Source organism: Neofelis nebulosa, chromosome 18, assembly GCF_028018385.1.
Source record: "Neofelis nebulosa isolate mNeoNeb1 chromosome 18, mNeoNeb1.pri, whole genome shotgun sequence".
Lineage (NCBI taxonomy): Eukaryota > Metazoa > Chordata > Mammalia > Carnivora > Felidae > Neofelis > Neofelis nebulosa.
Genome location: NC_080799.1, coordinates 32,321,640 through 32,349,087, shown reverse-complemented (window position 1 = coordinate 32,349,087; position 27,448 = coordinate 32,321,640). Strand labels below are relative to the sequence as shown.

The 27,448-nt window shown below is 50.2% G+C and overlaps 1 protein-coding gene and 1 long non-coding RNA gene across 5 annotated transcripts in view; one reads left to right on the top strand and one right to left on the bottom strand.

Moving 5' to 3' along the window:
* The window catches only part of ABCC1 (ATP binding cassette subfamily C member 1), a 142,097-nt gene that overhangs the window by 87,149 nt on the left and 27,500 nt on the right, over positions 1–27,448 (top strand). For all 3 annotated transcript variants that reach the window (XM_058710430.1, XM_058710429.1, XM_058710431.1), the window contains exons 13-19: positions 3,384–3,530; positions 5,862–5,949; positions 8,842–8,917; positions 11,016–11,142; positions 14,730–14,906; positions 16,619–16,786; positions 18,783–18,966. In XM_058710430.1, coding sequence (XP_058566413.1) covers positions 3,384–3,530; positions 5,862–5,949; positions 8,842–8,917; positions 11,016–11,142; positions 14,730–14,906; positions 16,619–16,786; positions 18,783–18,966 — 967 coding nt within the window. The remainder of the gene's footprint in view (positions 1–3,383; positions 3,531–5,861; positions 5,950–8,841; positions 8,918–11,015; positions 11,143–14,729; positions 14,907–16,618; positions 16,787–18,782; positions 18,967–27,448) is intronic.
* On the bottom strand, positions 8–24,149 carry LOC131500879 (uncharacterized). 2 transcript variants are annotated; one of them, XR_009256515.1, is made up of 3 exons: positions 24,060–24,149; positions 10,098–10,164; positions 8–291 (listed from the first exon to the last, which is right to left on the bottom strand). It is a non-coding gene; the product is annotated as an uncharacterized LOC131500879 (long non-coding RNA). The 2 variants fall into 2 exon arrangements; XR_009256516.1 differs by lacking the exon at positions 8–291 and adding an exon at positions 9,362–9,487.

The following is a 27,448-nucleotide window of genomic DNA, read 5'->3' as shown; positions in this document are numbered from 1 at the left end:
CCCAGTCTTTGTGCTGACCTCACTCGCCTCCACACACGTCCAGATACCCCGCTGCTGGAGAGAACTCCGTTGACACCTGCTTCCCCCAGACTGTGAGTCTCAGGAACGCCCAGCCTGCCTCGCTCCTTGCCACACAGTGCCGGTACACAGCAGGTGCTCAATTAGTCGTTGAGGAAGAATGAACTCCACTTCCTGGAGAAGCCAGGGCTGTGGAACTGATGGGCCACGTGCGGTTGCTCCCTGTCTTCGTGCAGATAGTAAATACACCATATAGCACGCTAATCCGTGGGGCTACGGAAAAGAAAAAGATGCGAGACAGAGCAGTAGGGAGGGCTTGTGGTTTGAAAAAGGGTGGTTGAGCACCTCACTGAGGAGGTGACGCTTGAGTAAAGGCCCGGTGGAAGTGAGGGCCCCCACCAAGGAGAGGGAAAAGCACATGCAAAGGCCCTGTGGCAGGACTGTGCCCACCCCATAGAGGGAATAGTCATGGAGGCCACTGGGGCTGGAACGGCACGAGTGGGCGGAGGATAGGAGAGGAGGTCAGGCAAGTTACAGGGAAAGGATTTTACAAACCAGACAAGCCCTGGGGCCTGAGTCAAGACTTGGCTTCTCCACTAAGTAAAGCAGACTGACTTTAGGAGGTGGTTTTTTTGTTCTTAGTTTTTTTTGTTTGTTTGTTTGTTTTTGCTGAAATATAATTCACTGTGTTAAAGCATACAACCCAGTGGTGTTTAATATGTTCACGAGGTTGTGCAACCATCAGCACTGTCTAGTTCCAGAACATTTCTAACAGCCCAGAAGGGAACCCTGTAGTCACTGACAGTCCCTCCCTACTCTTCCAGCTCTAGCTAGCACACGTTAACCTACTTTTTTTTTTTTTTTTAATGTTTATTTATCTATTTTGAGAAAGAGAAAACAAGCAGAGAAGGGTCAGAGAGAGGGAGAGAAAGAATCCCAAGCAGGCTCCGTGCTGCCAGTGTGGAGCTGAACATGGGGCTCATACCCCCGAACCGTGGGATCGTGACCTGAGCCCAAATCTAGAGTTGGACGCCTGACCCACTGAGCCACCCAGGCGCCCCACTCATCTCCTTTCTGTCTCTGTAGTTTGCCTCTTGTGGACGTTTCCTCTCCCTGGAATCACATAAGACACGGTCTTTGATGCTTGTTTTGGCTTCTCTTTGAAGACAAGCATCGTGTCTTCACGGGTCATCCATACTGTAGCACGTGTCGGCACTTCATTCCTTTTTATGGCTGAATACTGTTCCTTTGTGTGGATCTATCGGGCATTTTGAGTGAGGGTGTCTTCAGCTGAGAGCCTAGTGCGTCATGTAGCTTGTTGATGTCTCAGAGCCAGAACAGCAACCAGCTCCAGCTCTCCTTTGGCCCGGTGAATAGATTCTTCGGAAGAGTGGACCAAGGAGTTTGGACTGGGTCCTGTAACCAGAAATAAAAACAGCTGCCATATATTGCGTTTTACCGTGCCCCGGGCAGTGTGCTAAGCACTTTGCTTAAATGCCTGCTTTGTCACGGCCAGCAGCCCTGTGCACGTGGAGCAGGATTCCCTTATTTTGTAGATGGGAAAACAGAGGCTTGCTTGGAGTAGGGAGGTGACACAGGGTCACCTCCTGTGACCTGTGACACAGCTGATTCCCGACAAAGCTGTTGGTTTTCATTTGTTAGCTGTGTTACCCTCCAGTAGGTAGCAAAGAAATGGGGCAGCAGACACCCTGAAAATGCCCTGGACCACTGCCGCACCAGGGACAGGGCTCAAACGCAGACATCCTGGCTCCCGGCAGCCTGCTCTGAGCTCAGGGAAGCAGAGGCCTGGGCAGTTTATTTCCCACAGGGAAAGCCTTTAATGGCTCTGTGATCCTGGGGCTGATGTGGGGGGCAGGGACTTGTGTCCGTCTGTCGGGGTCCAGGGTTGTCCAGATTGCTTCTGATAGCGTGTCCTGGGTGATCTCGTGGGACACCTCTTATTGGCCTCGCCCGGCAACACCTGGCAATTCTGTGTCGCCAGCAGTAAAGGGAGAGGCACAGAAATCCCCCTGGTGATCTCATGCCTCCCTCCCCAGCTGAGCAGCCCGGCCCTGGATTATTGAGGGCGTCCTCCCTTTCTCCTGGTCAGGGAGGTAATGTGCTTGCTGCTGTCTCAGACAACTGAACCCCCATCCTGGTCGGCCTGCAGCCTGGGTAGTAAAATCCCAGGAGGCACCCCAGGGCTTAATGCAAGTCTGACTTCTGGGAAAAGTGGTACCTTTGGCCGTTATTTTTGTTTTCCCTTTTGTTTTTTAATTTTTTTTTTTTTATATTTATTTTTGAAAGAGAGAGAGGGAGAGAGACAAAGGGTGAGCAGGGGAGGGGCAGAGAGAGAGGGAGACACAGAATCCAAAGCAGGCTCCAGGCTCTGAGTCGTCAGCACAGAGCCCGACATGGGGCTCAAACCCATGAACCATGAGATCATGACCTGAGCCAAAGTTGGACGCTTAACTGACTGAGCCACCCAGGTGCCCCTCTTTTTTTTTTTTTTTTTTTTAATGTTTTACTTAGTTTTGAGAGAGTGCAGGCAGGGAACGGGCAGAGAGAGAGAGGAACAGAGGATCCAAAGTGGGCTCCACGCTGACAGCACAGAACCTGACGTGGGGCTCGAACCTCAAGATCATGACCTGAGCCGAAGTCGGATGCTCAGTCCACTGAGCCACCCAGGTGCCCTGATCCCTCCCCCCCCTCCTTTTTTTTTAAATGTTCCTTTCCCGGGGATATAAAATCATAAATTCTGTGAGCTGGAAGGAACTTGAAATAGTGGCATTCCCTGTCGCCTCCACACCCATTTCACGGATCAGGCATGTGAGGCATGGCGAGAGGAGGTATCCTGCCTGGGGATTGTCCTAGGTACCGAGAATGCTGCCCTGGACAAACCACACGCCTGACTTGGTGGAGTTTATGTTGTAGTGCAAGAGACCGACAACAAATACCTACAGTCCTGCAGTAAAAGGTACAGTAGGTGCAGTCACAGGGTTGTTGCAGGCAGAGGGGGGTGGGGTGGCCTCTCCGAGGGTCAGCGGGAGGAGCCAGGCCACTGTCTGGATGGAAGGTCGTTTCCAGCAGAGAAGGTTGCAAGGGCAACGGCCCAGAGGTGGGATTTCACTACTGAGGAATTCTCTGAATATCTGTACGGTGTGCTTTGGAGAAGGTTGGTACAGAGGCCAGGACTTCCAGCTCCTGGTCACTCACTTATCTAGTTCTTTGAGTGTTTACTGAGTGCTTGCCGTGTTCTAGACACTGTCTTAGGCGTTTTCACCTGCGTCTGGCGGCCTGTCACGGGGCAGGTCTGACCACACTGCCCAGGGGACACAAGTCAGTAAAGGACGCTCTGTTTGCAGGTGGCCCTGTCTACATTTGCCGTCTACGTGACTGTCGACAAGAACAACATCCTGGATGCCCAGAAAGCTTTCGTGTCCTTGGCCTTGTTCAACATCCTCCGGTTTCCCCTGAATATTCTCCCCATGGTCATCAGCAGCATCGTGCAGGTACAGGCGAGGCTGGGGTGGGGGTGGGGGGTCAGGGAGGGATTCTCTGGGGACATGAAGCAGGAGGTGAAATGACGCAAATCCCCCTCTGTACCACTCCCTCTGTGTGACCCGTCCCACCGTGCCCGGTTGGCTTGATGAGGCCCCCACGGGGGGCTTTCGTGCTGTTTTGCTCATAGCCCAAAGAAAGGAATCCGTTTTACCTCTTGGCAGGGAACTCACATTTGAGCATACAAAGCAAATATTGAATGCAGCCAGGTGCTCTGTAAGATTCTGAAATATTTTATCCTGTTCTGATCTGGTCTGTTCCACCCTGCCCTATCTTCACCTGCTTTTTCAAAGAATGCACCTCTGGACTTACTAAATTGATTTCACAACCCACTGATGGGCCTTGACCCACCATTGGAAAAGCCCCAACCCAGACCCACCCAGAGTTAATAAGGTCCACACAGTGACACTGTAAAGAGAGGAAACCGGCCACTTAGTCGCTCTGTGACGCTCCCACCACTTTCCTGCCGGTAGTATTTTTCGTGTTTTTCTCACCAGCGTTGAACGCGTTCATGTTGAAAACCCCATTTTCAGCCACAGATCAGCCTTAAGATTGGGTTGTACAGCTCTGTTGGTATGCTTTATTAAAAAAAATAAAGTAAACAACGAAATGGGGGCTTCTGGGTGGCTCAGTCGGGTAAGCATCTGACTTCGACTCAGGTCATGATCTCATAGTTCGTGGGTTAAAGCCCTGTGTTGGGCTCCGTGCTGGCCATGTGGAGCCTCCTTGAGATTCTCTCCCTCCCTCTCTCTCTCTTTGCCCTTCCCCAACTTGTGCTTTCTCCCTCTCTTCCAATAAATAAATAAACTTAAAAAAAAAAATAAGCCAGCAAATAAAACCCCCTTTTATTAATAAATTCAGACGTACACACAGGTAGGGAGAGAACAGTATAATAATAATGAACTGTGTGTAGCACTCCCCCAGATTCAACATTTTGCCACACTTGGTTTGTCTAAATCTTCTTGTCTCCTCTCCTGCCCCACTTCCTTCCTTTCTTTCTCTGCTGAAGAAACTTATTTATTTATTTATGTATTTATGTATTTATTTTTCTAAGATTTTATTAAAAAAAATTTTTTTTTTAACGTTTATTTTATTTTTGAGACAGAGCATGAATAAGGGAGGGGCAGAGAGAGAGGGAGACACAGAATCGGAAACAGGCTCCAGGCTCCGAGCCATCAGCCCAGAGCCTGACGCGGGGCTCGAACTCACGGACCGCGAGATCGTGACCTGAGCTGAAGTCGGACGCTTAACCGACTGAGCCACCCAGGCACCCCTAAGATTTTATTTTTAAGTAAGCTCTACACCCAACTCAGGGCTTGAACTCACAGCCCTTGAGATCAAGAGTCGCATGCTTCACAGACTTAACCAGCCAGGTGCCCCTGAAGAATTTCAAAGCAAATCCCAGACCTCTTGACATTTCACCCATAAATGCTTCAGCATAAATTTCTTCTGCTTTTTTTTTTTTTTTCAACTTATCTTTAGTGAGATAGAGTTGATAAGTACCGTTGCTTAAATTCAAGGTACACACAGCGTGTTGATTTCATATGCTGGCGTATTGCAATGGCATTACCTCTGGCATGTTACCTAACACCTCTGTCACATCACATGATTTTCGTTTCCTTTTTCTGGTGGCAACCAATAAGATGCCAACTTGAAGTTCATAAACAGTGTTGCTGACTGTGGTCACTCTGCATTGTATCTCAGGGACTTAGTTATCCACTGGTAGCAAGTTTTTTAAATTTTTTAATTATTATTTTTTTTAATCTTTATCTACTTTTGAGAGAGAGAGACAGAGTGCGAGTGGAGGAGGGACAGAGAGAGAGGGAGATGCAGAATCTGGAGCAGGCTGCAGGCCCTGAGCTGTCAGCATAGAGTCTTAGACGGGTCTCAAACCCACAGACTGTGAGATCATGACGTGAGCTGAAGTCGGACGCTTAACCGACTGAGCCACCCAGGTGCCCCCACTGGTAGCAAGTTTTTAACCCTTACACGGGACCACTGCCTTTGGTCATTGTTTCTACAAGTCCCTTGTCATCTGGGACAGTCCCCCTACCCTCTTTTTTAATACGGGTCGTGGGCTTTTAAAGGAAAACAAACAAGAACCAAAACCTGTTCTGTTTTTTATTCTAAGTCCCGCTCTTGTAGGAAACGCAGAGCCTCCAGAAATGAGGGAGGATGTGGGCCCCTCCACACCCAGAGGAAACCACTGAAAGTCGGCCTCGGTCTGTTTTCGCAAAAATGCTTTTAAAAATAACTGCACCCTGTAATTGCCTTCTCTGTAGGCGAGTGTCTCCCTCAAACGCCTCAGGATCTTTCTGTCTCACGAGGAGCTGGAGGCCGACAGCATCGAGCGGAAGCCTGGGAAAGACGGTGTGTGCATTTGGTTCCTCTGTACCTCGAAGGCTACCCTTGGCTTTGGCTGTGCCCAGAAGCCCGTCTGCGAGGCCCCAGGGAGCGGGGGCTCTGCAGAGTGGGGTGGCCTTATCTTGCACCGCCCAGGCGGCTGAACTTCAACTTGTTTCCTTGGTGTGTCCTCACCGAGAGGCAGCTGGAGGGGAGGCCTCCCGCCGAGGGACAGGATCCAGGGCTCAGATCTTGATTCTGTTCTGGGCAGATGGGCGGGCAAACCAAGGACAGATGTTGGGAGACCAGCTCCAACCTTCTAGCTCTCTGTCCTTCGGCAGGTCACTTCCCTGCTCTGAGTCTCAGTTTCCCCATATGGGTCATGAGGATGAAGGTGCCTTTCTCTAGCAGGGTGTTAACGTGGATTTTTATTGTTGATTGGGTTTTGTTGTTTTTTGGGTTTGTTGTTTTTTTTGTTTTTTGTTTTTTTGTAGCTTACTAATTTATCCTTTCCTCATCAATCCCCCTGAGTGGGGATCTTACTCATGGCTATATCTCTAAGCACTTAATGATAAATATTCATAGCATTACCAGCAGTGACTGTTTTCACTTAAGTGACACTCCTGTCATGCACTTTCTGCTCTAAGGACGTGCAGACACTACCCCACCCGCTGCTCACACATCACACAGAGGAGCTGTGGAAACCCCCATTTTACAGATGAGGAAACTGGCCTAAGTGACCTGCTCACACAGCTAGTAAGAAGTAGAGTCAGAATTTGCACCCACAGCCGGCCAGTGGAATCTGTGCTCCAGTCCACTGGACAGTGTCTCCCTCACTGAGCTTTATTGAGCACCTACTATGCACCAAGCAGCACAGCCCTGTGTGGTCCATCTCATTATTATCGGTCCTAGTCGACAGATGAGGAAAATGAGGCACAGAGAAGTTAAGTAACTGGCTCAAGGCTCTCCAGCTAGGACATGGCCACGTGGGGATTGGACTCAAACAGTCAGGCTCGGGAGCCCAATAAATACTGTCCGAGGCATGAATGTGTGTAGACGTTGGTTGTAAGGTACAAGTAGTGCCTGGCACCAAGTAGGCATTCAGATGTCTTCGGTGGTGTGTGCAACGCTTAGCCCGGTGCCTGCTGACCCAGTGGTTGTGGTGGCCGTTACGTCCCTAGCGTAAGAGAGGAGCAATCTGGGACATTTCCAACTCAGCCGTCTATGGCCAGGTTCCCCAGCCTCGGCACTGCTGCCACTCAAGGCCAGATGGTCCTTTGCTGTGGCGGGGGGGGGGGGGGGGGTCCTCTGCTTTATAGGGTGCTGAGGGGCATCCCGGGCCTCCACCCACTAGATGCCAGTAGCATCCACCCCAGTTTCGACAACCAAAATTGCCTCTAGGCATTATATCCCTTGGGGGGCAAAGTTGCCCTGGTTAAGAACCACTGCTCACCGGATGCTGGAATCTTCTTCTCAACATTCCTGGCCTGTGGTTACCAGTTTCTGCCATCCTGAGGACCTAGTCTCCCCCCTCCCCTCTTCCCATCCTGAGGACCTAGTCCCCACCCCCCCCCAACCCCCGTAAATGGTATGGTGCCATCTACTCCTGGTCACATTTCTCTGCCTAACGCAGGCCTGAAATTTGGGACAGCCCATGGAGGTTTCAGAGTAGTAAAATTGCTCACAATTACCTGCAAGTGTCCTGTTGGAAAACCCCTAGGCCTCTGGAAAACCCCAGGCTTCCTCGTGTGGTCCGGGCCTCAGCACCCCCTTTCCACCCTAATGACAGTCTCCTAGGCTGCTTGACTTATTGAGATGTTTATCCACACTCCCTGGGTGCCAGATGGGGCCACTTTGGCCACTCCTGGCCGGGTCTGGTGGTTTTCTAGCTTGTCTGACTCAAGTGGCTTTTCTTTAAATTCCTTAAATAGCACCTTCCAGTTTCCTCCTTGGTCTGTGTTATACCTGGACGGGACGGGACAGGGAGGCCTGGGGACCGGGCTTGTTAGGTTAGGTTAACCAGTAACTTCCTCTTGCAATGGGCTTTTGTTTCTTCTCTGTGTGGGGGAATTTACTTCTTTATTTGACAGCTTGAAAACACGCCCATCTTATCTCTAGGTGGTTTTACGGAGGCTCATAATGAAGGGTCAAAAAAAAATTTTTTTTTTTTTTTTAAGTAAGGAGGCATAAAGTATAAAAGGGAGAGAAGGGGAGAGAAAGTAAAGGAAGAGGTGCTGGGAGCTTAGAATCCCAAGGAGCCATTATCCACAGGATGCGGACTTTGTCTTACTGCTCTTCCCTCCCCCATCCACCCTGTGATACCCCACCTCCTGTTCCACAGCCTGCTTTTTCACAGTTCACGTGCCTGCTGTTTCAGGAAGTTGGACCTGCTGCGATGGGAGCAGGGGTGGCGGGAGAAGGGATCCAGGGAGGTGCATTAGGAGGCCACCCTGCAATCCAGTAGCTCTGGGCCAAGGACCCCACTTTGAACTGAAAGCAAGGGCCTAGGGGTGGTGAGGGCCAAGGGCCAGGGCTTGTTCCCTGTTGACCCTGGCTTCTGCTCAGCGTCCCCAGCCAGAGCTGCCCGATCTTCCCAAGATGGGGGGACGGGGACCTCAGAGCTATGAGTAAACCCCCAGGGGCTCCCCCCACCCTGTGCGAGATGGGCATCTGGATGGTGTAACCTTCAAGGCAGAGCCCTGTTGTGGTTCCTTCTGCTTTGTGGGTCTGGTTGGGGTTCTTTAGAAACCAGAGCTAATGTAACCAGATAATGTCTAGTGCAAGTATCTAGCACCTGCCATTGAACTTAAAAAAAGATAAGAGAAAAAAAAAAAAAGAAAAAAAGAGAGAGAGCCTCCTGCTCGTGCTCAGTCCCCAGGCTTCATCTGTGCCTGACCTGTTGTGTCTGGTGCTTTTCAGGTGGGGGCACAAACAGCATCACCGTGAAGAATGCCACGTTCACATGGGCCAGGAGTGACCCTCCAACGCTGAATGGGTAAGCCAGGACGTGGAGAGAGCCAGGAGGCTCTGGTCAAATGTGGATTCCAGCCACACTCTAGCTCTTTGACCCTGAATAAGCCACTGTGCCTTTCTGAGCCTCAGTTTACCCATCGGGGAAATAGGTCTAGTCCTACCTGTTAGGGCTGCAGGAAGGAGCAGATGAGAGTGTGCTGGCACAGAGGGTTCCCTTGGATTGTAAAAGACAGAAACCATGCACAGATGGGTTTAGGCAAGTTTTTGGCTTGCATAACTCAGAGCCACTGTCAGGTACAGCATGATCCAGGGACTCTGTGCCATCAGGATTCTCTCCATCTTGTCTTTGTTCGGTTTCCCTGTGTGCTGCTTCCCTCTCAAGCTGCCTCCCCACTCATGATGGGAAATAGCCCCCGTCAGCTCCCAGTGTGCCTCTTACTTCGGTGGGAGACGCAGCTGGCTCTTATTGGTCCAGGTTGGGTCATGTGCCCCTCACTGAGCCAAACACTGTGCCAGGAGAGATACAGCGTACTGATCGGCCAGGCTGGGTCTAAGGCTGTGATGTTACAGGTTGCAGGCAGGCTTGGGTCTGCTGAAAGGAATTTTTTTCAGAAGGGATTTGTCAGGATGGAATTGTTCTGTCGTCTCCCAGGCCTACAGCTGCCGAGTCACCCTTCCTTGCCACCTCCCCATCTGGTACCAAAACACACAGTGTCCAGGAATTGACCTGGTTCCCCAAGCAACTTGTCAAGTGTCTCTTATTTGTTTCTGAGCCGGGGAGGCCTTTCTCACTGGCTCTGTCAGGCTTCCTCAAAGGAGTCCCCAAAATACAGGGCCAGAAGGAACCTTTTTAGGGGCCAAATTTATCCCCCATCCCTCTTAACAATTACCTCCTCACTGGGTAGCCGAATTATTGCTGTATATCGACTGAGGAAGCATGGGCGACAGACTCTCTAGAGCAAAGAATCTTGGTAAAATTCTTTCTACACCTGGAAAATTCATGGTGGGGCTGCATGCTTGGGAAGTTCTTCCTTATGTCTAACTTCGCTCCTGCCTGCTTCAATTTTAGCTTTTCTCTCTTGTCTGTCTCTCTTGTCTTTTTGTTCCATGCGCCTCACCCCCACTTCTGCTCTTGAACTCCCCAAACCTTTCCCCACCCAAACCTTTTCTCTCCTCACCCTATAAAAATAACCCATTCTCACCTGGACAGTCACAGGAGCCTCCTCACTGGGCGTCCTCTTCTGTTGTGGCCCCCTCATCCATTCGCCCCTCAGCACAGGAACAAAAGCATAATCGGTTCATGAGCTTTAAACAGTCAGCGATAGCAGAATCTAACGCCTGCACTAATATGTTGAAATCGTAACGGCATCCATCGAAAAGCACAGCCAGGGTGAGTAAACCCAGAGAGGCCCTGACTGCAGCCAGCGACTGGCCCGTGTCATTGGACAAGCAGTCTTGCCAGTGGAACCTGGAGCTTACTGTCGTACTTGGGGTACCATCATTTGTGAAAGGATGGTTTCCGTAGAGATGTGTTTCTCAGACTCGGATTCCTCCATGGCAGGTCCCCCGCTTCAAACTCCGAGGCCCCCAGCACAGCGAGCTTTGAGGTTTTTGGGCGTGCCTGCTGCCCACCCACCTCTTCAGGGCTGGCCTTACTCCCCTCTGCCTCGTCCTGTGCCATCGACTTGTCAAGCCCCAATCACACCTGTTCGTTCACACCCTTGGGCCTTCTCTTAAGCTCTTCCTGGGTTTCTGTGTCTGGTGCTGTTTACTCTTCCTTCACAGTTCACATTGAGGCTCCTGTCTGTTCCTCAGGTCGCCTGCATGGTTAATCTGGCCCCCTGATCATGATCTGGCTGCCCAGGTGACTCCCGCTGCCTCTGCGTCTCTAAGACCCGTGCGCATCCCAGCGCCTGCCTGGAGCCTCATGTGCCCAGGCCCTCGCATGCTCCCTGAGCCAAGCTTAGCAGTAGGGACAGCGGTGGTCATTTCCAGACTGGGAAGGCTCCTTCCAGCCCTGCCGTCCGCCTCTCTCCGCTCTGGGTACATCCAGCTCTGGTGGGTCACCACCTGTTTCAGGCAAGGGTATGGCTGAGGCAGAGCACATTATGTCATTTCAGCATTACCTTCTCCGTTCCGGAAGGTTCCTTGGTGGCCGTGGTGGGCCAGGTGGGCTGTGGAAAGTCGTCTCTGCTCTCAGCACTCCTGGCCGAGATGGACAAGGTGGAGGGCCACGTGTCTGTCAAGGTAGGACAAGGACTGAGGGGGCTGGGGTGGGGGCGTGGCTGGCCTGAGAGGAGAGTCAAGTGCGATGCTATGGTTTGTTTGATGGCGGCCCCTGTGCAGGAAGCGAGAGCAGCGAGGTCTGCCTCCTTCTCTCGCACTCGCCCTGCTCTTCTCTGTGCCCCCTCGAAGGCAAGAGTTGATGTCGCTTATTTCCCGCTGTGTCCTAACACAGAGAATAGTGCCCAGCAGGTAGTAGGCACTCGATAAATACTCTGTGAACACACGGATGCTCCCTGGTCCACTCACTGCCTCTAATCCTCTCCCCACCTCTGGCCCTCAGTGTGTATCTTGTGGTCTCTCTTGACACGTGAGTCCCTCTGGCTTGTTGTCTCTGTCCGTGGATCTGTGTCTGTATCTCTTTTTATAAATGTAACAAAATGTAAAATTTCTGATCTGTGTCTTAGGGATATTGTGTTGGAGAATTCTTGTTAAGAGAGCTGTTTAAATTCTCAGTGTTTCCTTGAATTCTTAATAGAAGAATGGAAGAAGAACTAGAGATTTATTGGTTTTTAAAATGCACAGGACTTGGAGCTAAGTTGGAATATTCCTCAAGAGAGAATTTAAGAGGCTGCTTCAGTGAACATATGAATCTCGCTGTAAGTCAAGAGCCTTGTTTTGCGTTTAGCTGATTCACTATGAAGGAGTTGCCCTGGAGTAGGAAGCGTCCCTCGAAGTTTCCTGGACACCAGTCCTTCAGCGCGGTCTGCTAGACTCATCCTGCGGTTGTTTGAGGAGGAGAGTTCTGGGCTCAGACAGGCTCGGGAGAGAATGCACACGCAGCTCCCCTCCCTCTTGGAGACTTAAAATAAACGCGAATAAAGTAAAGGTTCTGAGAAGTCCCACACGGAGAAGAAAACTGATTTAAGTTTGGTTAACCCAGTGTGTCCCGGGCATACTTGGCCCGTGCAAGTATTTGCATCCCCAGAACTATTGTCCCTTGGAATCTCCTCCTAGGAATGCTGGTTTATGCAGTTGTTTTTATTTCAGAGCAAAGTCCTTTTTTTTGTTCTTTGGGTTTTTTGTTTTTGTTTTTGTTTTTTTGTTTGGTGTTTTTGTTTGTTTATATGAGGCCCTTTAGCCTGATATGCGTCGCTAGAAAAGTATACGTTGGGTTAGTTGGGTCTACACTGAAGGCATTTAGCTGCGGTTTTCGGAAATATTCCATCGCTGCTTTGAAAGTACACGTTGTAAAGTGAGCTTAATGGGCAGCGTGCCCTACGTTTCTGGAAGCACGCTCCAAACTGTCCACATTGTGTTCTGCGTCGTTAATGCGTTTCCACCACCGTAGCGCTCTTGGCGTGTCGGGCTGGATGGTTTTCTGCTGTGGTGGGCTTGTCCTATGCTGTGTCACATCCTTAGCAGCATTCCCACCCTCTGTCCACTAGATGCTGATAGCCGACTCCGGTTGTGATAACCAGGAGTGTCTAGATGTTGTCACATGTCCCCCAGAGAGCAACATTTTTTAAAGTAAAAAAAAAAAAAAAAAAAAAAAGGCTTTAAATGCAGAAATGATGCATCTAGAAGCTGAGGGTGCACTGAGTATTTGGTTTGATGAACTGATTTCTCTGACTGGTTATTTTGCCCTGCAAAGGAGCATGCTAGAAATGTGTTTAAAATATTAATTTTCTCCAAATATTTTACTTGGGTATGCCATGTCTGAATTTTCTGTGGGTTCTGTGGTGAGACTTTGTGACATTTTGGCCTCCTGTCAGTTAGGGTATTAGTTTAGTTATTTATCTGAGAATGAAGATTGAGATTTGAAATACCTGGGTCCCTCTCCCAACCGTATCCCTCTAGAATTCCCTTATGGAAGAACCTTCACTCGTAGCGGCTCCCGGGTGGCTCAGTCGGGTAAGTGTCCGACTCCTGGTGGGCTTAGGTCGTGATGTCACGGTTTGTGAGTTCAGGCCCCACATCGGGGCTTGCCCTGGCAGCACAGAGCCTGCTTTGGATTCGCTCTCCCCACCCCCCCCACCCCCCCCCGCCCCCGCTGCTCGCACACATGCACGCTCTGTGCGTCTGCCTCTCTCTCTCTCTCTCTCTCTCTCTCTCTCTCTCTCTCTCCCCCTCCCTCTCTCTCTCAAAAATAGATAAACATTAAAAAAATAATAATAATAATAATAATCTTTGCTCCCCTTGCCCTTCCAGTAAAGCCCAGGCTCCTCACCTGGATCCCTGGCCTGGGGTGGGCCAGCCCTTGCTGCCCTCCAGCTCACTCCTACCTGTCTTCCCCTTCACACGATGTTCCAGTCATCCTGGCCTTCCTGTTCCTTGGATGTGCCAGGTTCTACTTGTCTCTGGACCTTTGCGCATGCTGTTCCCTCTGACTGGAATGCTTTTCCATTTTTCCTTTGTCACACCAACCTGTTGGTCCTTTGAAACCAATGATTTGACATAGAAGTAACCTTGATTAAATTTCATCAAGGATATTTCCCCAAGGAATCCTTCCCTGATGACCCAAGCTAGGTCTCTCTTTTCAAAGGACTTTTTTTTTTTTTTTTAATTTATTTATTGAGAGAGAGACAGAGAGAGAGAGAATCCCAGGTAGGCTTCATGTTCAGCCCAGAGCCCAGTGCAGAGTTCAGTCTCACAACTGTGATATTATGACCTGAGCTGAAATCAAGAGTCAGACACTGAACCGACTGAGTCATCCTGGCTCCCTTTTAAAGGACTTTTTATTGATGTATATATTTATTTTTATTTATTCTAAAGTTTGTTTATTTGAGAGGGACAGATAGCATGAGCAGGGGAGGGGCAAAGACAGGGAGAGAGAGAGAATCCCAAGCAGGCTCTGTGCTGCCAGCACAGAGCCCAATGTGGGGCTTGAACCCACAAAGTTGTGAGATAATGACCTGAGCTGAAACCAAGAGTCAGTCACTTAACCAACTGAGCTACCCAGGTGCCCCTTAAAGGACTTTCTAAAGGACTCATTTTTTTCTCTCTTAGCATTTACCCCAAACTGTAATCAAAGAATTTTTTTTTTTTTTTATCACATCAGGGACTTGTCTTTTTTTTTAAGTTTTTTTATTTTTGGGAAACAGTGCAAGTGAGCAAGGGCAGACAGATTGGGAGAGAATCCGAGAATGCCACAGAAGGGCAGAGAGAGACAATCCCACACAGGCTCTCCAGTGTCATTGTAGAGCCCAAATTGGGGATACAGCTCACCCGATTTGGGGTTTGAACTCACAAACCGTGAGATCATGACCTGAGCCGAAGTCGGATGCTTAACTGACTGAGCCACCTAGGTGCCCCACTTCTTGAGAGGCAGGAGTTTTGTTCACTGCTAGAGGCATTTAGTGAATTCTTAACTAAATACAGAACTGTAATCTCACTAATGCGGATTTCCGCTCTTGAATTCCTGATATTAGAGTCTGTGATTGACCTAGTGTGGGGTCTGATCCCAGGTCTGGCATCTGAGTCTGTCGTGACTCAGTTTCCCCCTTGCTGAGCGTCTCGGGAAGTAGAATCCTCCTGGCGAGTGGATGGGCCAGCTGCCATCTTGTTAACTGAGTCTGTCTGTCTTGCTGCCTTCTGTATTTGCTGCCTAGGGCTCAGTGGCCTACGTCCCCCAGCAGGCCTGGATTCAGAATGATTCTCTCCGAGAAAATATCCTTTTCGGACGCCCGCTCCAGGAACGGTATTACAAGGCAGTGATCGAAGCCTGTGCCCTCCTCCCAGATCTGGAGATCCTGCCCAGCGGGGACCGGACGGAGATTGGTGAGAAGGTCAGTCTGTCCAGCCTCAGCATGGTGCCTGTATCAGTCAGCCACAAAATCTTAGGGGCTTGTGTTAAACACTTCTTCTCCCTTTTGACTGTGGTTGGCTGACCCACACTGGGCTCAGTCAGGCAGCTCTGCTCCGTGTCACGGGCCAGCTGAGCTCGCCTGTAGGCCATGGGGTTGGCTGGGGTCCGCCCCGCATGGCTTTTTTGCTGGGGCTTCGGCTGAAGGGGCGATAGCTCTACAGGGGGACACCCTTCTCATGGTGACAGCAGAAGCCCAAGAGAGACAGAAAAACCATATGGTGTCCCTTAAGGCATATTGTCCTTTTCACCTGGTTGAACTGAAAGATGGGAGAGCAGGAAGTGCCCTTCGCCTTTGCAGTCATGTGACTGCAGAGTCACATGACAGGGTGCTCTACAGGGAGGAGGGGTGCCAGTGATTCAGATGTCCACAGTCCCTTTCAAAGCAGCGATAATAGTAAAATAATATGGTCGCCAGCAGCTGTTGGGCATTTGCTCTGTGCCAGGTACCGTGATAGACATTTTTATGTATTTCATCGTCACGGCAAGCCCATGAGAGGGGATTGACTGTCATTTGCATTTCATGGTTGAGGAAAGAGAGGCATAGAGGGGGCTAAGTGACTTGTCCAAACACCTTCCCACTAATGTTTGCTTATTTTTGAGAGAGAGAGAGAGAGAGCATGAGCGGGGGAGGAGCAGAGAGAGAGAGAGGGTGACAGAATCCGAAGCAGGCTCCAGGCTCCGAGCTGTCAGCACAGAGCCTGATGCGAGGCTTGAACTCACTAACTGTGAGATAATGACTTGAGCCAAAGCTGGACGGTCAACCGACTTGAGCCACCCAGGTGGCCCTGAGTTAGTTGTTTTAACGCACGTGTCTGTTTCTGCCACATGGAGACTCCTCAGCCAGTCCCGGTCTGGCTGCCAATAAAAGTCTAGAGCGAGAGAGTATGACTGGGTCTGACGTCTGCCCCGGGCCAAAGAGCTGTGGCCGGAGAGGCCATCAAAAAGAACCTGGCTGCCTGAACCCCCCCTGGGTGTGTAGGGAGGGCAGGCATCTCTCTCAGCAGAGACTGGGCCCCGTTAACCCGGCGGGGGTCCACTAGGACTTCCCAGCCGTAGATGGAAATGACAGTCGGTAATCGATAATCTGTAGTCGGAGGGAGAGCTGTGACTGCTGCGGTGTGCTCCATGGAGCGCCCTGGTGTGAATTAGAAATCGGTGCCCTTCCTACTGGTGAGTGTGGGGGGGGAGCTTTGGCACCCCCAGAGTGCAGCCTGCCTTGGCTCTCTGTGGTTTCACCGTGAGTGAGAGATCAGAGCAAGCGTGCCAAAGTGGTAGCTATTAACCAAAGCAGCGGCAGCGGGCTCGTTACGGCATCTGCCGGTGCCTTCTGTCAGACTCCAAGATCCGGAGCCTTCCTGTTGCTTGGTGCCACGGTTGCCAAATGCCCACGCTGTGCCAGCTGTCTGCTCAGCAGCTCCCAGGGGCTCCAGTTTTCTCTTCTGCCTGTTTTAGGGTTGAGGCTGGATTCCGTGGTCAGCCTTGAGCACAGTCCGTGCAGATACAATCTCATGCCTCTGCTTCCTGCTCAGACGAGGGGAGGCGGTTCAGCCCTCCAGGGCCGCCAGCCGGGGTCTGCTGCCTCCTGAGCAGGGCTCCCTAGGAACCCCCCCCTTCTGCTGTGTCTCTCCCCAGGGCGTGAACCTCTCTGGGGGCCAGAAGCAGCGTGTGAGCTTGGCCCGGGCCGTATACTGTGACTCTGACATCTACCTCTTCGATGACCCCCTGTCGGCGGTGGATGCCCATGTGGGAAAACACATATTTGAAAATGTGGTTGGCCCCAAGGGGATGCTGAAGAACAAGGTACCTGCCGAAGGGCCAGGGCTCGGCTCTGGCCGTCCTCGTGCATTTGATCAGTCAAAATGTGCCCCCTTTGGGAATCCTTCACTTCCCACCTTTCAGGATTATTTTATTATTATTATTATTATTATTATTATTATTAATGTTTATTTATTTTTGAGAGAGAGAGTAAGTGAGCATGAACGGGGGAGGGGCAGAGAGAGAGGGAGACACAGAATCCGAATCAGGTTCCAGGCTTCCAGCTGTCCACACAGAGTCTGACACGGGGCTCAAGCTCACAAACTGTGAGACCACGACCTGAGCCGAAGTCAAATCTTTAACTGACTGAGCCACCCAGATGCCCCCCACCCCATTTTTTTAACTGAGCCACCCAGGTGCCCCCCCCCCCATTTTTTTAATTGGACTTCAGAACACGTTTCTAATGCTTCCCTTGCATGCCTTTCTGGGACATGCTTTCTTGCTCTTGTCCTTATAGGGGGACGTCCTTGACACTGACTTGAAGTCCTTGCCTTCACGTGGCCAAAGGAGGCTCCTCTTCCCAATTTAATAATGGGCGGCTTTGCAGAGGGAAATCCTATCCCTTCTGACTGATGGGGCAACTCTCCCTTCCCTGCTGATGTGGCTGTAGGCTGAGGGACGGAGGTTTGGAGCAGGAAAAGTGCCTATAGCGCCCGTACATGGCAGGAAATGTGTCCTCCCCTGTTTATCATCATCATCATCATCATTTTTAGGGGAATTATAGGATGGTTGAGAAGGAGTACTGCTTTTCGGTTTTTTTCTTCTGGAGAAAGAAGTATTTTCCACATGTCCATGGGGAAAATAGAGAAGATTCAGAAAAACACAACAGAGAAAAAAAAAAGCAATTTTGGACAACCCTACCTCATGCAGATTTTCTTATTTCAAGCCTTATAAATAGGTTATCATGTCATGTGTATACATAATGGACCTCAAGCCACTTAACCTATTGTAAGCATCATCCTGTACACACCATAAAAATTCTGGATAAACGTAATTTTCAATTTAAAAAATTTCATTATCAAAAATCTAAAAGAGTGTAAGAGTGTATACGTAAAGCAAAAAAAAAAAAAAAAAAAAAAATGGCCCTCCTTTGTCCTGCGTCCTAGGCCCTGTCTCAGGAGACAGGTGTCACCAGGCCACTTGCTGTCTGTTTCTGTACCACCCTTGAGCTAAGACTGGCTAAGACTGGTCTTTACATTTCTGAAGCGGTTGGAAAAAATCTGGAGGGGAAAAAAAAATGTGTGACATATGCAAATTGCATTGAGTTTAAATATATTTTTATATTTATATATAACACATATACATATTTCATTTATATAATATATATTTATTGGGTCACAGACCATCTTTTTCCATCGTATGTACGACCACCTTCACGCTGTGGCAACTTCACCACCGGTTGCCATAGCAACCGGAGGATCCATAAAGCCAAAAGTATTTACCATTTGGCCCTTTAAGAAAAAGTTTGCCGACTCATGTAGTTTGATGAACGTCCTTCCAAACCTTGACTTAACTGGATAAAATATATACAGATGTACAAGTTTTGTAGTGTCTTTTGGGAGGTGGGGGATTACTTGAAAAGAAAATGACGCCACGGCACACAGATTATTTTGTGTCATTTTTCTGTTCTTGGACACATGCATGGTTCCCTCCCTGCCTCCCTCTCATCCTTCAGATTTCTGTTCACAGATAGGCTTCCCCATCACCCTTGTTAAAATTGCAACCTTCCACCCTCGGTCTCATACCCCCCCAGCACCCGCCGTGTTGTACTTGTATTGGTCCTTTCTCCCCCGACCCTGGAGTGTGGGGCTGGGATCTGTTTCCCTCCCTGCAGCCCCCCAGCTCCTGGCAGGTGAGTGCTGAAGGGAGGCGCCCATAGATGGGGGCGTCCCCGGCGCTCAGACTCGAGCTTGGCCGCTGGGCGTAGGGGAATTGCGCTCATGCCCGGGCACTGACTCGCGGGTCCCCGCTCTGCCCGCAGACACGGCTCCTGGTCACACACAGTATCAGCTACCTGCCCCAGGTGGATGTCATCATCGTCATGACTGGAGGCAAGATCTCCGAGATGGGCTCCTACCAGGAGCTGCTGGCCCGGGACGGGGCCTTTGCCGAGTTCCTGCGCACGTACGCCAGCACCGAGCAGGAGCAGTCCGAGCAGGATGACGGTAGGGCGCGCGGGGTGCCTCACTGGACCCCCGCTGCCTCCCGGAGGTTCCCCCACACCCCCTCCACAGTGGCCTGTCGGCAGCGGGCCAGCCTCTACAGGGTCCCAACGCTTTGGGGCCGCATTGAGAGGGGGTCCCAGCGCTTTGCGGCGGGGGCAGCAGATCTGGGCCCAAGTCCTGCTACTTTCCTACGATGTGGCTCTGGGCCGAGCTTCAGTGTTCTCTCGGCAGGCACAGGGACGGCGGTGAGGTTCTCAAGAGGCTGTGGGAAGCAGTGACTTTGTATGGCATAATCTAGAACAGATGTGAGGGTCGTGGGGGTTGTAGGCTGCTGGTTGGCAAGACCTCGGTTTGAGTCCCATTGCCCCTCTTTTTTTTTTTTTTTTTTTTTTTAATGTTTATTTTTGAAAGAGAGAGGGTGGGGGCAGAGAGAGAGGGAGACACAGAATCCGAAGCAGGCTCCAGGCTCCGAGCTGTCAGCACAGAGCCCGACGTGGAGCTCGAACCCGTGAACCGTGAGATCATGACTCTAGCCGAAGTGGGATGCTTAACCGACTGAACCACCCAGGTGCCCCCCACTGCCCCTCTTACTAGGGTCCCCCAAACCCTTCTGAGCCTCAGTTTCCCCACTGATAATAACAGAACAGTCTTCTGGCACTCGGTGGAGATTTCATGTGCTGAATTCCATAGAGCCTTGGGCGTAGTGCCTGGCACACAGTGTTCGGGCCATGACAGCTGTTGTCATTACCCGCCCCAGGAAGAGTGCCCATCTCTTCACCCCATGCCCTTGGCACCTGCCAGGTCAGTGCAGACCTGCCCCCTTCCCACCTGCCGCACCCACTGTGTCCTCTCGGGCCAGGACTCCAAAAGCTGGAACCTCACCCTGTCCTTATTTGAAGGCTTCTGTGGTGAGACTTCTAAGAATCTGTCCTCTCTTCTCTGTTGGCTTAAATTTCAGGGGATTGGTTTGCCGCCTTCAGGCTGCCCTGTGTTTCATCACTCAGACTGGCATCTCAGAGGCTCCTCTCCTCCCCTCTCTGCTTGGAGCTCTGACTCCACAGAGAGGGAAGAGGTCATCTGACACCTTTGCTCCTTGGCTTGCGGCGATTGCTAAGAACGAAAACGAGAGATTGCTCTTCCGGCCCTGATCTCCCATCTCCAGGAGCAAATTACAGACTCCCCCAGCCTCCGGGGCACGTTCTTTATGTGCTTTGTCCCCAGGGAGGCCTCAGATAGACTGTCCACAGGGGCAGGGCTGCGGGACTGCCTCGTTGGGCAATTTGCACGGGTGCTTTTGTTCTCGGAACGTCTGTGATACAGATCTAAGACACAGCCGCTGCTTGCTGAGGGCTTCCCGGGGCCCCTGTTCTCTGCCGGAGTTCCCTTGTTGACCCCTTCCATCGACTCACGAGGGAGTAGAATTGTTATTCCTGGTTCACTGGTGAGGAAAGTGAGGTTTAGGGAAACTTGTCCCTTCTGTGTCAGGGACAGCTGGGTTCCTGTAGCTGTGAATGGGGCCGGTCCCTAAGAAAGAGCTGTCTACTCTTCCTCGAGGTAGTCAGATTTTTATTAAGCGTCTACTATGTGTTGAGTGCTTGTATTAAGTCCCTAGGGCTTCCTTGACAAAGTGCCACAGGCTGAGTGGCTTAAGCAACAGAAATTTAATCTCTCACAGTTTGGGAGAATGGAAGCCAAAGACCGAGGTGTTCACCGGACTGATTCTTTCCGAGGCTCTGAGGGAGGGCTGTTCCACCCCTCCCCTGGCTTCTGGAGAGCTGCTGGCGGCCATTGGCTTATAGATGCGTCACCCCCACACCTGCCTCCGTCTTTCACACAGAAACCTGGCGTGTTTCTGTCTCTCAATTTCCCCTTTTTATAATGACACCAGTTACATGGGGTTAGGGCCCGCCCTAATGACCTCACCTCAACTCATTACACCTGCAGATAACCTGTCTCCACATACAGTCACTTTCGGAGCTACTGGGGGCTAGGAATTCAGGAATTCCTAGAACAACACTATTCTAGGTTTTGGGGAGACAGAAGTGAATGACGTCTAGACAGATCCCTATCCTCATGAACCTTGGAATCTGTTGGGAGAAAAAGGCAAAACACAAATCAAGAAATAAATGGTTTCCTAGAGCGTTAAGTGCTATGAAGAAAAAAAAAACCACACAGGATGATGAGCTGGGGAGTGATGTGGATGACACCTGGCCATGCAAGGTGGTCAGAGACGCCCTTTCTGAGGAGGTGACCTTGGCATGGAAGGTTGCCAGCAAGGAGAAAATCCAGGGAACAGTGTGCTGACGCAGGGAACGGAAAGGAGGCCAGGGTGGCCAGACCACGGTGGGTGAAGGGACAGTGGTGGGAGATGGCCTTTCAGGGTGAGGAGTTTGGGGTTTGGTCTCAATGCAGGGGGCATCCAGTGAATGTCAGAGAGGGGCAGCAACTTGGCCAAGGACACACAGCGGCTGCTGGCAGGGGTGGGACCTCAAGTCTGGCCTAAGTTTCAGTCGTCTGCTCCTTCCCTTGGTGCTTTATGTGTCTGCCTGGGGTCAGGGCTCATCCATTGCCTCTGCATTAGTGTGCTTCAGGAGCCCCAGTGGTTTGTCACGTTTTATTGAGATACAGTTGGCATAACATACGATCCTCCCATTTAAAGCATACAGTGTAGTGATGTTTAGCACGTTGAGAGTTGGGCAGCCATCACCAAAACCAACTTTAGAACATTCCGGTCACCCCTCCAGAAAACCTCGTAGCCGTTAGCAATCATTCCCCATTTTCTCCCAGCCCCCTAGGTCCCTGACACCTGCTCATCTTTCTGCCTCTAGATTTGTCTGTTCTGGGCATCTCATGTAAATGGAATTCTAGACTGTGTGGTCCTTAGTGAGCTGGTTTCTTTTGCTTCGTGTGATGTTTCTGTGGCTCACCCGTGTGATAGCACATGTCTATACTTGATAACCTTTCTGTGGCTGGGTAATACACACCCCATTTTGTTTATTCAGTCATCCCTTGATGAAGGTCAAGTTGTTTCCATGTTTTGGCTATTTTAAATTGTGCTGCTCTGAACCCTCTTGGTATTAAAAGTGTTTCCTTTTGCGAGCGTGAGGCAAGAAATGCCTCCAGTTTATCATTCCTGGTGGGAATGAGTTTCTACGTGTCTGTGCTCTTGGGGTCGGAAAGTTCTGTCTTAAGTCTAGCCTGCTTCCCTCCTGCTTCAGGGTTGCCTTCCTCTGAATGTCATTCCCCTGCCACGTGCTGGATGAGGCATCCCCACGGCCCCTGTACGTCACAGTCCAGCTTCCTTCAGGTGAAAACAACCCTGTATGCTCTCTCAGGTGACACGTGTGCCTTTTACTGAATCTTTTCCCCCCCGAATGAGGTCTCCCTCCTTTGTATCCAGGTGCACAGGGAGCATCCTTAAACTCTGCTGACCACAGATGGGTTTTTTCACTCCCCTTCCTCCACCACCACCACCAGATCCAAAGCATTTGGTGCAGAACACGGAATACTGCCAATTATTATTTTTTTTTTCTTTTTTCCTTTGGCCACGTCAGCACTTAATTTGGCAATGAAAATGCCACCCTTGCACCACTGCGGGGTCATTTTCCCAATTTAGCCGTACAGCCACCCCCAGAAGTCCTCAGCCCTGTGGGTCTGAACTCACACTGGGTGGCGTCTTCACTTTCTCCCTCTCTCGGAGGGGCCCCCGGCACTGCAGCTTGGCATCGGGGTCCGATATTGCTCAGCTGTGGCAGGTTTCCAAGAGCCAATGACCCTGAATTTGTTTGAGCCACATTTTTGGCTTCCCCTAAAGGGAAACTTTTTTTTCCCCTGTTGGATTAATCAGATCTTTTTTAGAACACCCAGGCTGAAGGGGGAGAGTGGTTGGTTTGGGGGGATTCTTTCCCAGGGGGGTAGGGAATAGTAGAGGAAACAGGAAGTAGGCTTAGGAAGAGAAGATACTGACCAGTCCTGGCAGGGGTTTATTACACTGATTTGTAGGAAACTTTTTTCTTCCTTTTTCTTTTCTTTTCTTTTCTTTTCTTTTCTTTTCTTTTCTTTTCTTTTCTTTTCTTTTCTTTTCCCTTTTCTTTTCTTTTCTTTTCCCTTTTCTTTTCTTTTCCCTTTTCTTTTCTTTTCCCTTTTCTTTTCTTTTCCCTTTTCTTTTCTTTTCTTTTCTTTTCTTTTCTTTTCTTTTCCCTTTTCTTTTCTTTTCTTTTCTTTTCCCTTTTCTTTTCTTTTCTTTTCTTTTCTTTTCTTTTCTTTTCTTTTCTTTTCTTTTCTTTTCTTTTCTTTTCCCTTTTCTTTTCTTTTCTTTAGGTGGCAAAGAGAGTTACAAACTGACTCATTAACCTTTGTATCCGGAAGGTAAAGAACCTTCCTATATACTCTGGTGTCTTTATTAGGAAGACTGCTCTAAAATTTAGAGCAGTGTTTTTTAGCGGGGGAACATCTGTGCCTCCCAGGATACTTGGCAGTGTCTGGAGACTTTTTTGGTTGTGACAACTGGGATGGAGGAGGGCGGTGGTAACACAGAGGGTGGAGACCAGAGACGCTGCTAAGCATCCTACAATGCGCAGCACTCCCCCCTCCCCCCCCCCCCCCCCGAAAATAGAGCATATGCTCTGACTCCACGCTCCCCAGGTTCTTTCCTGTCGTCTTGGGAGAAACACCTTTCTCCCACTTTTCAGAACCTTACTTAATTCATCTCTCAACCTCATGTCTAATTTTTTCTGTTTCTCGGATTTTTGCTGGCAGTTTTCTTTTTCTTTCTTTCTTTTTTTTTTTTTTTGGCTGATTAGGGAATCAATATGTGCTCATTTTAGACAGCTGGAAGCTGCAGAAAAACCCACAAAACCAGGAAAAAGAATGTCCATCCACTCACCCACCTGCCAGAGGGTCTGTCTGTGTCTGTCTTGCCTCAGCCTTACTCCCGAGCAGAGGAGTGCCCTCTGTGCATTCAGCCATCAGTTTTCCTTTCTTTCTTTCCTTAACAGTGGTAACAGTGGGTCATAAGCACCACCCCATATTGCAAAAGTCTCTCATAAACACCGAACAGCTGCTGGAGAGTCCAGCGTCCAGATGGCACATACCTTTAGGCTGTTCTCAGTAGCCATATTTCTTCCTCCTGAGTACAAAGAACTTTCTGGGCCTAGGCTGGTGGATTGGGCCAGGCGATGCAGCCGGTCAATTCCGTTTTTGGTCAAAAACGAAGCGTTGACTATAACGCAGCGACTTGGGATTCTTCCCTTGAGGGAGGTTTGCCTGCTGGCCCGTGCCCAAGCAGAGTTCCAGAACCTTCTTGAGAATAAACAACAGAGCTCCGAGGTGCTGGTTTTGAGGGCCGGTGGCTGGCTGGACACGGAGCCCAGGCAAGGGCACTTAGGAGGTCCAAGGGCAGGGACCCTTACACCCCAAGGGTAAGGGAGAGCCCCTTACCTGGTACCTGCAAGCACTGGAAGAACATGTATTGGAGTAGAAGTTTGGTGCCTTTGCTGAAAAAAAAATCCTTACTATTTTATAGCACCCTCCACTCCCCCCTTTGATTTTCCACTTTCTCTGCTTTAGTTTTCTTTGTGGTACTAACCACTGCCTGACAGCCAAGTCTGGATCTGTTACTTCGTGTATTATCTCTCTCTCTGTCTCTCTCCCTTTCCCTTTCCCTTTCCCTTTCCCTTTCCCTTTCCCTTTCCCTTGGAATTTAAGCTCCATGAGGGCTTTTTGGTCACTTGTATATCCCCAGGACTGGGAACAGTGCCTGGCACATAGTAGACGCTCAGTATAATGTGTTAAATAAGCAAATGGATGCATTATGCCTTGATTATTGAAGGCACATCCTACGTAAGCTTTGAACATTAACACAGCTGTCTAAAGATCCCAGATTAGAAGAAAATATGCGTTGATTTTACCCATGTCTCCAGGGTTGGTTTAGAAATCAGCTTTATGGGGCGCCTGGGTGGCTTAGTCGGTTGAGCATCCGAATTTAGCTCACGTCATGATCTCGTGGTTCATGGGTTCGAGCCCCGCATCAGGCTCTGTGCTGACAGCTCAGAGCCTGGAGCCTGCTTCAGATTCTTTGTCTCCCCCTCTCTCTGCCTCTCCCCTGCTCATGCTCTGTCTCTCAAAAATAAACATTAAAAAAAAGTTAGAAGAAAGCAACCAGCTTTGTGGGTGTGGGATATGAGATGGCATCATGGTGGCCAATGGGGTGCCCATTCTGGCCCTGGAAGGTCATCTCTGCTTCACTTGGCCACTGATGTGTTAATCTGTCCATCTGCGTGTCAGGTGTATACAGAGTGCTTGGTGTGTGCCATGGGGACACCCAGTACTTGAGCCACTGTGTGGAATGGTGCCTCTTGGATTGTGCAGTGCATGGTCTGTTACACCCTACATGGCCATCCAATGTGCCTGATGATGGGAATAGAGTAGTGGAAAAGACCTCCTCTCTGTTTTCAAGAGCTCACAGTTGGATGGTGGAAACAAACACCAAATAATCAACAACGTGGTGGTGCTAACCGCAGTGATGGAGGTGAGCCTGGGGGGCTGGGGGGGGGGGCAAGATGAAATCTGAGCCAAGTCGCCTTCTCTTCCCCTTTTCTTGGCTCCATCTGTAGCTGGTTCAGAGTAAGGTTCCTTGTGGCCCAGACCCCTGTCATGAGCAGTGTCCAACCTCGAGGAACTGAGGGCTGTGGGCTAAGTAAGCAAGTAAGAAAATAATTTTAAATGGCCCCTTGGATTTTGAGGGCCTGCGCAGGAAGCCCAGGCCCTGGTGCCCGATGGCCCAGAGTCAAACAGCAGTCCTGCCACCTGTGTGAATTTGGGGGAAATGACTCCCTTTCCACAAGTCAGTTTTCTTACCTGAAACGTGTGATAGAGTGGAGGCCTGTGTGCAGTCCCCCAGCTGCCACACCCACCCCACCCAGCTGTTATACTGTGACCAGTGCAGACAGAGGGTTGGCTTGCATTTTTCTAGATCTTTTTATGTTTGACATGGTTATAACTTTTAGGGAAAGGGCTGGCCCCGTGCAGTGTGCTTCTCAGGGATCTACCCAGAACATGTGGGATGGGGCCACTGAGGCACAGGGGCAGCAGGCCCCTTGAATAGCTTTGCCCCTCCTCATCCTTAGGAGATAACATCCACCCATCCCCTCTGGACATCTATTTTTTTATTTTTATTTTTATTTTTATTTTTATTTTTATTTTTATTTTTATTTTTATTTTAGAGTGTGAGATGGAAAGAGGGGCAAGTGGAGAGAGAGAATCTTAAGCAGGCCCCACGGTCAGTGCCGAGCCCAACATGGGGCTTGATCCCCTGACCCTGGGATCATGACCTGAGCTAAAATCAGGAGTCAGGCTTTCAACTGACTGAGCCACCCAGGTGCCCCCACTCCAGGCACTTAAATTGGGTAGTTTAGGGAGGGAGTTTTGCTTTGGTCCTTAACACTTTTCTGGATCTTGTGATTTCTCAGGTGGCAAAGTGGTAGCTGAGGAGGAGAAGGGCCGGTGACACCTGGGTTAGATGTAGCCATACTTGCATGGAGAGACTGTGGGTGCACTGGTCCTGTAGCTGTGTGCTTGGAGAGAGGCCCTTGACAGTCTGCAGACTTTTATTGGACACCTACTATGTGCCAGGCTTTCTGGTGGACCCTTGCGGATGTAGTCTGAATCCCCAGATCTACTCATCAGCTTGGTGACCTTGGTTAAGCCTGACTGTCATGTAGGTCAGATGACCATGATATGAGCATGTCTTGAAGGAGATCTTGTCTACAAAATGCTTGGCACGTAGTGGGTGGACAGTGAATGGCCACAGTGTGGTTATTACGATCCCATCCTTACTTGCTGGGCATGGGCAGGACCTAGGCAACCCAAGGCAGAGCCAGGAGATGCCTGATGGAGTAACTGCAGGTGTCTGTGGGTGCCCAGAGGAGGGCTGTCTGTTAGCAGAATTACAGCAGGGAAGGCTGTGCTGGTTCCCTCTGGCGAGGTAAAGGCATCACCAGCCTCTGGAGTGGACCCATCGCTCCTGCCTTCCTTAAACAGCAATATGTCTTAAGGGTCCAGACATAAGGGCTCTTCCGTAAGCCACAGAGGCCGACTCTGGCTGCTGAAACAAGGAAGAGAACCGGGTAGCTCAGAAATCAAAGGCCAAACCAAATGAGCAAGACTCAGGAAGTAGGAACTCCGGGAATCCTGTTCCTTTAGGACAGATCAGTCCGAGCTGTCTTTAGTCCTCGTCGGGTCACTGATAGTTCAAAGTCATGGGGAAGGGGTTCCTTGGACTACTCTTCTGACCTTGGGCAGAGCCCCCGTGGCCTGCCTGTAGGAAGAGACTGTAGGAAGAGGGAGGGGCTGATGCCTTGCAAAGAAGGCAGACGGAGTGGTGGATCGACCCATGTTCATGTTGCCCCCTTAGGACTCTCAGTCTGTCTCCTTTCGACGGAGAGTTTTCCAGCTGCCCCAGCCGCTGTATCAACCTATGGGC